Source organism: Manis javanica, chromosome X (genome assembly GCF_040802235.1).
Source record: "Manis javanica isolate MJ-LG chromosome X, MJ_LKY, whole genome shotgun sequence".
In the NCBI taxonomy this organism is placed as follows: Eukaryota; Metazoa; Chordata; class Mammalia; order Pholidota; family Manidae; genus Manis; species Manis javanica.
Window position 1 is genome coordinate 93,691,629 of NC_133174.1, and position 13,290 is coordinate 93,704,918.

A 13,290-nucleotide genomic window follows, 5' to 3' on the forward strand; every position below is an offset into this window, starting at 1 on the left:
TGGGACAGTTGGACTATTAGAAAGTCTTTGTTACTCTTATTTCACCCACACCCTTTATCCCCAGAGTTGCCACATTACTCCGCCTGCTACAAAATAGGTGGGAAGATGGTGGGAAAGTGTACTGGGAATAGGAGAGGCTGGGGAACACCAAACTAGACCCTAATCACTAGACATGTGTTAATTTTCACTACCCATGTCAAAGCTGTACCCATTCTCATACCAACCAGCACTGATATGGTGTTAACTTCCTCCTCCTTTCCTTGATTCCAGTAGTGTCAGACTCTACCGTTGTAGCCTTCAGGTTGTCCTAGGAACAAGTAAACATACGGGACAGAATGGAGCCTGGCTGCTAAATAGGCAGGCAGGCACTATGACCCTGATAAAGACTTTTCTCTTTCTCTTTAAGGGTACAGTTTATCTAATGCTTCCTGTTTCCAGGTCCTTGTTCTCAGGTCTTCTTTCATTGACAGCCCAATCCACACCTACCCCCAAGTGCCGAACATCTCCTGCAGAAAATGGACAAGGGATGCTGTGGCAGTGTGCTAAACTGGCCAAGAGTAGGACAGGTGGAGGAGGGCCTGCCAAGATCTTACTCTGTAGCTGTCTCCTGCATTTTCTGATTCACACCAACCTCCATAGATATGAGCCACTCTCGTTCTCCTTTCCTTCCTTGCAGAAGCGACCAGACTTAAAGCAGGTCTATGAACAACCAGATGAAATGGTAGGACAGGAAGTAATTCTAGTAACTGAGTGCTTGGTGGGCAAACCAATATCAAGGATGGGAGTTCACTATTATCTGTTTTTTACATGTAGGGTCCTACTGGTAGACTATGATGTAGGCCTTCTGTTTCAGGATTCTGCATAAAAATTCCTACTCTTCACATCACACCTTCCTGTTACTCCCCGCTCCAGTTTCTAGGGTTTACCACTAGGTGTTCAGAATCCCATGCACTGCAGAGTGTAAACTGGGGGAAGAGCGCCAGTATATTCTAGAAATCAGGTTGTGCAGTGATACTTGCAATTACGACTCTTTCTCACCCTCACCTCCAAGCCCATCGTTTCCTGCTGCCAATTTTGGGTGGAGGTAAGGGACATGGCCAAGGGAAGTGCCTATAAAGCTGTGTGGACAGAGGTGGAATTTCAGGTGTTCCTGGATGTCCGACAGACTCTCGACCCAGTCACCCCACATCTAGTCGAGTCTCCCGTCAATGGCTGCTGCCCACCCGCCAGTCCCACACACCTCCAGAAATCCAGGCCATTTTCCTGCTCTTCCTTTCTCTGAAGTCTCTCCTGTACAGATGCACCCTGCCGCCTGAAACCGCCAGACCTACCGCGCAGACAGGAGACTCGGGCATCAACGAGGCGCCTGCGAGAAGGGAAAGCACGCAGGACCCGGGGCCCAACAGGCCCTTTGCAGCATCAGGGCCCGCAGCAGCCCCCGTCCCCCGCTCCCGCCAGCTCGGCCCAGGGCTCGGACGCCACCCCGCCCCCGCCCCGGCGGGCTCCCCGGGCGCCCCCCATCGCAGCTCCCGCTCCGCCATTTCTCCGCAGCGGCCTCCCCTCCCCAGTCTTCTCCCGGCACAGACACCGTCGAGCGCGGGTCGCAGGAAAGCTGGCCGGGTAGTGGCCGGCGCCGTTCGCCTCCACAGGATCCGAGGGCGCCTCTCCGGCCCGACTCTGCCCCCCGGGCCCAGCCCGCGCCGGTCGCGCGCCGTCTCCTTGCCAGGGATCTCCCTGCGCTGCGCACGACTCAGGGGCCGGCTCCGACACAATCGCCGCCTCCTCGCCAGGCTGCCAGGGTCTGGGGCGCGGGCTGTAAGCCGAGCGAGAGGGCGGGGCTGCGGGGGTGCCACCCCCGCCCCCCACCACACTCGCACTTGCCTTTGCAGGCTTAGGGCCCGGGTCGTCGGCCTCCCCCTCCTCTCCGGGCTCCTCGATCGGATTCCCACCGCCTTCGGTGCGCTCGGAATCGCAAAGAGGCGTCCCGGCCCCCGCACCGCTGCACTAAACGGGGCAGGGGCTGCGCAGGATGCGGCACGAACCGCTCGCGGAGACGGTGTCGGGAAGGGGGGCGGAGGGATACGGCACGAATGAGCTCGACGCCCCCTCCCAGGCCCACCGTAGTTCCGACCCAGAGGGGGCGGGGCCGGGAGGAGCCCCAGCCTGAGGGGCGGGCTAACACCAGCCGGCACGGCCTCAGGAGAGCGCCGCGGGCCCCTGCCTGGCGACCACTCCCACCTTCTGCCACCACAATAGAGGGGGCGGCAGGCGGTTGGCGGGGGAGGGGGCAGGTGCCTGGATCGGGAGGCCGGAAGGGACGCTTCGGCCGGAGCAGCGGAAGGATACCAACCGCCCCTCGGGGTGTGCGCGAACCCTCAGACTGTTCGGTGCATGCCTGCCGCCCCCGTCCTTCCTGGACGCTGAGGGGAGAGGAGCTGCAAGGACCACTGGCCGGCAGGGGAGGGACGCTGTAAGGCCAGACCGCCCCGAAGGTTTGGGGTAGCCCGCCCAAGTTCTTTCACGGCTTCGCGAAGCCGCGGAGGGGAGGAAGGTGGGCCGGGGCGTCCGTGGAGGCCTCACCACTGCCCCAGTAATGAACGAAGGCAGACCTAGCCCTCTAACCTGAGGCAACCAACCACCAGTCTGCGCTCACTCATTCTTCCTGCCACACTGCTGTTTACTCAGTGCTCGAAGTGGTACCACACTTTGCCATTTCGCGGTCCCCCCGGTTGCCGGAGAGAGGCCTTTCCCTGTCAGGACCCGCACCGGGTCATAACAATCCTCCCTGTCTGTTGTCCCACAGCCAGTGTCAGGCACCCGCTAGGGCCGGTCCTGGCTCCTCTTCCTCTGTTCTGTCTGTCAAGTCTCCTCTTGCGGTCACATAGAAGCTCTTATCATCTTTGGCAGTGTGGAAACGTGGCAGGGATTAGAACCCGCTTGGATCCCGGCCACTTGACATACGCACCTGGCTAGCTTCCCCAGTCATTCCATGCAGAAGGCCCCATTATTTACCCAATCCCTCCGCCCCGAGAGAAATCTGGTAGTTCTTGAATCCTCTGGTTACTTCACCCCAACAGCCTTCCTCTAGTCTTGAGCCCCTCCTTTCTGTGCATCATAGGGAAACCGAGCACAACCAGGGTTGAGCCCAAACCTGCTGGCACGGTTGCCCATTTTAAAACCCAATTAAATGGGACCCTCACTGTGGTAGGCTGAAGTAAGGTCTCCCGCGTCCTATTGCCCAGAACCGGTAAATACGTGATGTCACATGGCAAGGAGTATTTAAGTTGCTGGGGGAGTTAAGATTGCTAATCAGCTGAGTTTAAAATATAAATATGCTGGATCATCCTGATCAGTGTAATCGCAAGCTCCCAGCTCCACTTTACATGTGGAAGAGGCAGGCAGAAGAGTCAGTGGCACAGTAAAGTAGCGGTGAGAAAGACTGGACAGGCCATTACTGGTTTTGAAGATGGAAGGAAGCCAGGGGCCAAGGAATGCAGGCAGTACCCAGAGGCTGGAAAAGGCAAGGAAACAGATTTCTCCCCAGAACCCTTCAGAGGAATGAAGCCCTGCCATCACCTTTATTTTACACCAGTGAGACCCTTTTCGTATACCCAACCTCCAAGACAGTACATTTTTTTGTTATTTTAAGCCACCAAGATTGCGGTAGGAACTGAACTCACTCACCATCCTGATTAACATCCATTCCCCTCCACTTTCTTTATTTGGGCATCAGCTCCCGCGGATGATACAATTTTGAGGCTCATCTCTCACCACTGTCACCACTGTCACCAGTCTCACCACCCTCTCCAGCAATTCCCTTCTCTGTCTTTTTTTTTTTTAAGTGAGATTGTTGGAATGGTCTGTGAGGCTCATCTTGGAGAAAGTCCCCATTTGCTGAAAATCACTGATGTTTCCCAGGAGGAAAAGGGAACCTTATTCTTACCATGAATTTTCATTTCAGCCTTTGTTATTAGGTATAATGTGTAGGTGATAGGGAAAAAAATCCCTGAAGATGATTCTACACAGTATCTGGGGACACTGGATGTCAATTTCAGATGATGGCCATTGTACTGTGCTGTTTAAATGGCCTTAGCTCAATTGTGGATTACTTTTTCTTTGCTCCACAGTGTACTGTCTTGGGTGAATGGCAGGCTTGAAGAAGAGAGCCTGAGCTCTGCTGGGATCTGTGGGTGCCTGTGAATCTCTTTGCCTTCCCTGAACTGTTCCCTTCTCCCTCTTAAAGTCTCTGGTGCCTTTCATTCCTTCAACAAACTTATATGAGTACCTACTTTATCCTAGGCACTGGGGATGCAGTAGAAACAAACCTGAATGAAGTTTCTGGTTTTTCTGGAAGTTACATTTATTTGTTCATTTCTTACTCGGTTTCTTATCCTAAAACTTTACAGATATATCCTAAATCATACCAGCACAAATTCCTCTGATAATTCTGGATGTGGTGGGATCTTGATTCCAAGATGTTTGCAGACAGAGGAGTGGATCTACCAACAGATGATTTTACTGTGAGTCTTTGAAATACCTGTTGGACAATTTGTTGTTAATTCATTTAGAGAATAGGCACTATCATCGATTAACATTTAGTGAACTGAGAAAGGCCCTATTTTAGGCTCTTTAGGTGTATTAGATTACAACAATCCTGGACAGTATGGACTATTACCAAAATATACTTGGAAACCAGCTCAGATAGGTTAAGTTTCATCTTTAAAGTGAGAAACCAAAACAAAACGATTGAAAAGATGGTGACCTACATATGTCTGACTGTTTAGCAGCACTTACTTCATCCTAAAATGGATTCCAGTCTAACAGATTGCAACAGCCATGGTTTCACTCTCCAGTGCCTCCACTAGCACCTGTATAATCTTGTCTTGTCTTGCCCCTGAAGTCTTAATTTCAGAACCAAATACCCCAATTGTTAAGCCCAGGATACAGAAGCAGCTGTGCTGATCTATTATACCTACATTTCTTCCCCCACTGTACCTATTCTCCTGTAGTTTACATTCATTCATGGTTTACTCTGTATTTAATTTCTTATTCTAAATGTTTATGATTATTATACCAGTGTAAGCTTCTCTAGTAATTCTCAAGGTAATGGGATATTGATCCCAACATATTTACTGAAAGAGAAGTGGACCTACCAAAAACTGACTGACCTTACTAGAGTCTTATAAATACCTGTTGGACAATTTATTGTTAATTCACTTACAGAACAGGCACTATTGATTAACATTTAGCGAACTGAGAAAAGTCCTGTTTTAAGTTTTTTATGTATTAGCTATTCATGTGTATATATCAATAGGTTAAGTGTCATTTTTTAAATCTGAGAACAAATAAAAGATTGAAACAGGATACTGACCTATGTCCGTTTGACTACTAAGTAATATTCTATTTAATACCTCCTAAAATGAACTCCAGCATGATTGCAACAGCCATGGTTACACTCCCTACTGTCTCCACTAGCACCTGTGTATCAATGACTATCCTCTGAAATCTAAATTTCTATAATTACCTGGCAGTATGCCTTTTGATTGTAGTGTGAATCACTTATATCTTTTGATTAAACTACACCCATTTCAAAAGACATCCATCTTGAATAAATATTGTCACCTATATGACACAGTTACAGCAACACAACAGATAAGGAACTAGCACCCGTGCCCCCCCCCATCAATGAAGTTCCCTTTCAGAAGCCCCTGGGTAGACCAGACAGCTGAATCCTTGAGTAACCTGTTTTTTTCCTTCAGGTATCCAATTTCTTGTTCTTATGCTTTAAATTAGGCAATAAAAAGTGACCCTGTTGAATCCTAGGCTCCCTACTTTCAGATCCTAATCAAGGCAGAGCCCCAGTTATCCTTATCTTTCTCTCCCTCTCTGTCTGCACACACAAGTTTCCTAACTGAGGACGCTACCATCAATAGGCTTGGGATCTATGGAACAATTTCAGAACCAAAAGTCCCCCGAACATTAAGTACGGGATATAGAAGCAGGTGTGTTGCTTCATCATAACTACAGTTCCATCCCCAGCCCCACCCCTACCTCCCACATACATTCATGTGAACTTTCCCACTAGCATACCCCTTGTCTGTGCAGCTTGAATGACTTCCTCTTATCTCTCTCAGTCATTATGATTATTAACCTGTTCTTGCCCACTTAACTTGCCTCTCTTCTGTACTTCACGTACCTCAAGCAAACTTTCCTTCTGGTATCTCCCTTTAATCCAATGTTCAGCCAAACCCTGTGCACTCTCAGAATGTATCCATCCTTCTATCCCTGAATTTCAGGAGCTTTATGCAGGAACTCAAATCCTTTGCAGTTGGGAACAAGAAGGCTAGGTTGGGTCTTTGTGAACTAACTGATGAAACTGGCTCAACAGATGACTATTTTCAGTCGAGCCTGAAGGGCCTCTGGGAAAGATATTGACCTATGTCTACTACTTGAAACAAGGCATATTTGGAAAACTTATGGGAAGGCCTAATCTAAATATATTTTAGGTCACATTTGGGTTGATTTCCGCTTTAAGAGAATTCATCCTTAGGGAAAACAGCCAGGCGCAATGCCTGTCATTAGGGTAGTGTAGCTATTCTAATGGTAGCACTGGAATTAGGTCTCCTGTTTTTGCTTGTTTTAACATATGTCCTCAACTGTATGTCTGTTACAACAAAGACAGATTCATAAATTACCCCAGAAATACCTGTTTGCAAATAAACTGTTTAACACTCTGGTGTGCAGATCCCATTTATAAAGCGTAACCTAAAGAGAGGAAAACATTCTCCTCCCCAACATGGCTTTAAAGTTTAGACTAGTCCTCAGCTCTGACACTGTGAGGACTCTGGGCTGAGAAAATTAGAGGGAGCAGTTGGGGAGACTTAAGTGCTTGATAGTAAATCTTAGTGTTTTAACAAAACCTGGAAAAATCATGTGAGAACAAAATTCAGGATATAGGAAATACCCCTTGAGGATATTTACAACAGCTGGGGAGGTGCGGTTTACTAGTTTTGAAGAAATCCTGAATTTTCACAATGCCAGCAAATACAGTTACTTGAATGTCAATTGCGTCCTATATTGGCTGTGCCATTTTACATTCCCACCAACAATGTATAAGGATCTCAATTGCTTTTTAAATCCTTGCTAACACTTGCTGTCTTTTTTTCTTTTTTGACAACAGCCATCCTAACAGGTGTGCAGTGATACCTTATTTTAGTTTTGATTTGCATTTCCTTGATGATTAGTGATATTGAGTACTTTTCATGTACCTGTTGACCATTTGTATGTCTTCTTTGGAGAAGTGTCTATTCAAGTCTTTGCCTTTTCCCTTTTTTTTTTTTTTTTTTTGCTATTGAGTTTTAAAAGTTCCTTATATATTTTGGATATTAGCCCCTTAAATATATGGTTTGCAAATATTTTCTCCCATTCTGTTGATCATTTCCTTTGCTGTGTACAAGATTTCTAATTTGGTATAGACCCATTTGTCTATTTTTGTTGTTGTTGCCTATGGTTTTGGTTCTATATCCAAAAAAATCACTTTCAAGATCACTATCAAAAAGATTTTCTATGATTTTGTTTAGTTTTACAGTCTCACGTCATATGTTTAAGTCTTTAATTAATTTTTTAGTTGATTTTTGTGTATGTTAGCACTCTAACATAGAATTTTGGGGGAGCAAAATTCAACCCATAACATGATGAAAAGCTTTGGGAACAGTGGTGATGGATGTACAACACTGTGAATGTAATTAGTACCACTTAATTGTCCACTTAAAAATGTTTAAAATGGCTAATTTTATGTCACATATAATTTGCCATAATAAAAAAGATATCACACTTCTCTTCTCTCCTCAAACCCCAGTTACTTTCCACCTATTCCTCAGTCTCAGCTGATGACCTTGCTTATTTCATTGAAAAAAAAGCAACTTGAATAGAACTTTCACAAACTCCTACCACCCTATCTACTCACCACTTGCATCTATGCCTATAAATTTTGCCTTTTCTGATGTTCCATGAATGAACTTCCCATACTTCTATCTACAGCCAATGTCTCCATTTGTCCACTGGATGATATCCTATCTCTTCTACTCCAGGTCATTGTTCCAAAATTTTCTTCTCTCTCCTTTATCATAAAAATTTCCCCTCTCTAGTGGAATATTCCCATCAACAGTCAAACATTCTGTACTGTATCCTACCTTAAAAACAAAACTCTCCCCTTATCTCATATCATTCCATACCTATGACCCCATTTCTGATTTGTTTTGCTGCAAAATGCTTCAGAACAGTGGTCTACAGTTAGCATACTGACACTGTCTCCCCACTTTTTCCTTAAACTACTCCAATCTTTCATCCCCATCATCAGTGAGATTTTACTGTTCCACTGAAACTGCTCTTATCAAGGTTGCTCATGATCTCCATATTGGTAAATCCAAGAATCAATTCTCAGTCCTCATCTTGACCTACTATCCTAGTGACCATATAATTTATCATTCAAATCAGAACACCTCTGAGAGTGAAAAAGATTGTTAAGAATCGTTCCTATAAAACAGACATAATCTGGGACGTCCTGGGAAAATAGAGATATTTGGTCACCTTACCTATCATTGAAACATCTTGACTTAGTTTCTAGGAAAACACACTCTCCTGGTTTATCACCTACCTTACTGGCTACTCCTGACTCCACATTCTTAGCTTTCTTTTTTGTTTTGCTAGTTCATTATCATCTTCTGTATCTCAATATTGAAAGACCCCAGAGCTCAATCTTTGGACTTCTTCCCTGACTACCTATACTATCTATATTCCTTAGTGATCTCATCCAGTCTTGTGCCTTTAAATAACATCTGTATCTTGATGGCACCCAAATTGCTATCCCTAATATGGATCTCTCAAAAATCCCAGACTCGTATATCCAACTGTACACTTTTCATCTCCATGTGTATATATTTAGAAGGCATCTCAAACTCAACAAATCTAAAGCTGAGCTAATCTTCCCCCTAAAACCTGATTCTCCAGTCTTTATCCACCTCAATAAAAGGCATCTTATCAGAATCATCGATTGCTTTTTCTTTATATTCAATCCAACCTCAACATCTATAGCTCCACCTCCAAAATATATGCCGAAGCTGGACACTTATCACCATTTTCACAACTAACACAGTCTAAGCCACTATCATCTCTTACCTAAACAGTGCATTTGCTTCCCAGCATCCAGCTGGTCCTGTTTCCATTCTTGTTTCCCTTGGTCCATTTCTACACAGTATCCAGGCCTATCCCTTAAAAACAAGTCATATCACACTGCTCCCCTTGTCAAAATACTGAAATGATTTCCCATAACAATTAGATTTATATGCAGACTTCTTTCTATGGCCTACAGTATTTCACAAGATCTGGTCCCTGGTACCACTCTAAACTCACATCCAACCATTCTCCCTTTGCTTACTGCATTTGAACCCACACTGGCCTCACTGTTTTTTCTTGAACAAACCAAGCCCATCCCTATCCAAGTAGCTCTACATTTGCTGTTCCCATTGCCTAGAGTACTTCTTCCCCTCAGATTGTGGTCCATTCCCTCATTTCATTCAAGTATTTACTTAGAACTTCTCTGATTATTCCATCTAAAATAGTATCTCTTCACCCCAATTCCAATATCCTCTATTTTCATATACTGTTTTCTCTATAGCATTTATCACTACTTAATATTACATTACTTATTTTATATATTTACTTTTTTACTATCTGTTTCCCTCCATCCCTAAATGAGGACAACAATTTATTTTACTCTGTACTATATTCCCAGTACCTAGGAATAGGACCTGGCACATAACAGACTGTTCAGTAAATATTTATTGAATACTTAGATGCCTCCAGAACCCTGAGGGGACTTTTTTGTTGGTTATATATATATATATCATTATCAGCTATACTACAATTTAAAATCTGGGGAGAATTATTATGTTTTTATATGCTTCTATCATTGAGTAGACTTAGAAGCACACCATTAAAAATCATTAGACTATTTTGTTAGAGGTAATATTATGTGTTGGTGAAGGTGAAAGTGTCCCACCCAGTGTTTTTTTTCCTATTCTGCTGTCTAAAGCAGATAGAAGGCTAATATATTCACTATCACACTTGTTTAGTATGATTTATAGTTTGGAATTTTAAAGAAACCTCCACAAAATTCTACACATTCACTATAAAAATGGAGCTTTTTTCCCCAAGCTGATGTGTCAATAAATTAAAGTTTGAGGATATATTAGTTTGCTGAGGCTTCCATAACAAAAGACCATAGATTGGGTGGCTTAACAAATTAATTTTCTCACAGCTCTGCAGGTTAGAAGTCCAAGGTCAAAGTGTCAGCTGCTTTGCTTCCTCCTGAGGTCTCTCTCTTTAGCTTTCAGATGGCTGCCATCTTGCTGTATTCTCATGTGGTCTTTCTTCTGTGAGCAAGCATATCTAGGGTATCTCTGGATGTTTAAATTTCCATTTTTCTTTCTTTTTAAAGCTTTTGCTGTTTTTTTTTTTTTGAGAGGGCATCTCTCATATTTATTGATCAAATGGTTGTTAACAACAATAAAATTCAGTATAGGGGGGTCAATGCTCAATGTACAATCATTAATCCATCTCAAGCCTAATTCTCGTCAGTCTCCAATCTTCTGAAGCATAACGAACAAGTTCTTACATGGTGAACGAATTCTTACATAGTGAATAAATTCTTACATGGTGAACAGTACAAGGGCATTCATCACAGAAACTTTCGGTTTTGATCACGCATTATGACCCATAAACAATCAGGTCAAATATGAATATTCGTTTGAATTTTGTACTTGATTTATATGCTGATCCCACATTTCTCCCTCTATTATTATTATTATTTTTATTTTTAATAAAATGCTGAAGTGGTAGGTAGATGCAAGATAAAGGTAGAAAATATATTTTAGTGCTGTAAGAGGGCAAATGTAGATGATCAGATGATCAGGTGTGTGCCTATGGACTAAGTATTAATCCAGGCTAGACAAGGGCAGCAAGACATCCACGGATGCAGAAGATTTCTCTCAAAGCAGGGGGGGTGAGGTTCTGAGCCTCACCTCTGTTGATCCCCAATTTCTCACCTGATGGCCCCCATGCGACTGTGCCTGTCTTAGGTTGTTCCTTCCTTGAGGAATCTTACCCGTCTCTGGCTAACCAGTCATCTTCCGGGGCCATACAGGGAAATGTAAAGTTGGTAAGTGAGAGAGAAGCCATATTGTTTGAAAAGGTTAGCTTTTTACTTCTTTGCAGATTTATGCCCTGTGGCTTCTATGCCCAGCACTTGTCTCGAGGTATCTTTACCACCTGGAGGAATTATGATACTCGGTAAATTCGATATGAGGCACGAATTCTATTTAAGGGTTATAATTAGGAAGGAAGAAGAAAAGCTATAGAGGTAGCATATGGAAGGAAACATGGGAGGATTGATTATTTCTTTGACATATCTTTTTGCAGAGTACCTTAAGTATGTATAGGTTTTAAATTACTAACTAATTTGCACACACTTATTAACATAATAGGAATACGGTGGCATAAACAAAGCAAATCTATAATTACCATCCATCTCCAGTGAAGCCAAGAAAACTATTTAGGCACCCTAGGCATTTGCGAAAATTTATCTATGATATGATGGATATTGTCCAACTGTACTTGAACAATCAGACAAATTAAAGCAGCCAATTTCTGGGATCTGTTCACATCCCATATGTTCTTTTAACCGTAGATAGTCTGTAGTCGTAAGATTTTGGAGTGCTACAACTTGCACCCCTCCCAACTCCTGGTTGAGTTCCAACAGTACAGATCCGGTCAAATTCGTTGTCTCACTGTATGCACATGCCAGCCTAGACATCTCCCTCCTCATTCCTATGGCAAGTCCAGGAGACGGTGGGCTGGATGCAGCCACAACCGCAGCATCGTCCGGATCCCTGTGGAGGCTTTTTGATGATCATCCCCCTGGCACAAGTCCTCCAGAGAGTGCTGATGCCGGAAGCTCCTCCTCATATCGTATCTTAGTTCATTTTCTGGATATCCAAGCTAGGCCTTGATCTTCTGCATAGAAACAAACAGACCGTTTGCCCACACTTTGACATGCCCTCTATACCACTGTGCAGAACTCATTGGAGGTCAGCACACAGTAACTGCTTTTTTTTTTTTTTTATTAAGAGAAAGGAATATTATCAGAAAAGAGTACCTCCACAGCTGATCATCTGACACCCTTTAAGTGATCAACATTAAGGATATTTAAAGCATGCGTTGATCTTTGATTTACCAATAGTTTTATCCTATCAAGGGGTAATCCCCCTTTTCTTTCTTTCTTTCTTTCTTTTTTTTTTTTAATTTTTAATCTACACTTACATGAAGAATACTATGTTTACTATGCTCTCCCCTATATCAGGTCCCCCCTAACAACCACATTACGGTTACTGTCCATCAGCTTAGCAAAATGTTGTAGAGTCACTACTTGTACTCTCTGTGTTGTGCAGCCCACCCTCCCCTTTGTCCCTCCCCCCCATGCATGCTAATCTTAATACCCCCCTTCTTCTTCCCCCCCACTTATCCCTCCCTGCCCACCCATCCTCCCCAGTTCCTTTCCCTTTGGTACCTGTTAGTCCATTTTTGGGTTCTGTAATTCCGCTGCTGTTTTGTTCCTTCAGTTTTTCCTTTGTTCCTATACTCCTCAGATGAGTGAAATCATTTGGTATTTCTCTTTCTCCGCTTGGCTTATTTCACTGAGCATAATACTCTCCAGCTCCATCCATGTTGCTACAAATGGTTGGATTTTTCCACTTCTTATGGCTGAGTAGTATTCCATTGTGTATATGTACCACATCTTCTTTATCCATTCATCTACCGATGGACATTTAGGTTGCTTCCAATTCTTGGCTATTGTAAATAGTGCTGCAATAAACATAGGGGTGCATCTGTCTTTCTCAAACTTGATTGCTGCGTTCTTCGGGTAAATTTTCCTAGGAGTGGAATACCTGGGTCAAATGGTAGGTCTGTTTCGAGCATTTTGATGAACCTCCATACTGCTTTCCACAATGGTTGAACTAATTTACATTCCCACCAGCAGTGTAGGAAGGTTCCCCTTTCTCCACAGCCTCACCAACATTTGTTGTTGTTTGTCTTTTGGATGGCAGCTATCCTTACTGGTGTGAGGTGATACCTCATTGTAGTTTTAATTTGCATTTCTCTGATAATTAGCGATGTGGAGCATCTTTTCATGTGTCTGTTGGCCATCTGTATTTCTTTTTTAGAGAACTGTCT

The 13,290-nt window shown here is 43.8% G+C and overlaps 1 protein-coding gene across 9 annotated transcripts in view; it reads right to left on the bottom strand.

Annotated features, from left to right (window-relative positions):
* ARMCX5 (armadillo repeat containing X-linked 5) overlaps window positions 1-13,290 on the bottom strand; it is a 41,310-nt gene that overhangs the window by 332 nt on the left and 27,688 nt on the right. For 3 of the 9 annotated variants that reach the window (XM_073227897.1, XM_073227893.1, XM_073227894.1), the window contains exons 5-7: window positions 1,587-1,813; window positions 1,241-1,327; window positions 221-307 (exon numbers count right to left, since the gene is read on the bottom strand). In XM_073227897.1, coding sequence (XP_073083998.1) covers window positions 221-307; window positions 1,241-1,327; window positions 1,587-1,813 — 401 coding nt within the window. Of the gene's footprint in view, window positions 1-220; window positions 308-1,240; window positions 1,328-1,586; window positions 1,814-4,424; window positions 4,538-7,614; window positions 12,073-13,290 lie in introns of those variants that run through there. The other 6 variants (XR_005058616.2, XR_005058617.2, XM_073227895.1 and 3 more) reach the window with 6 other exon arrangements.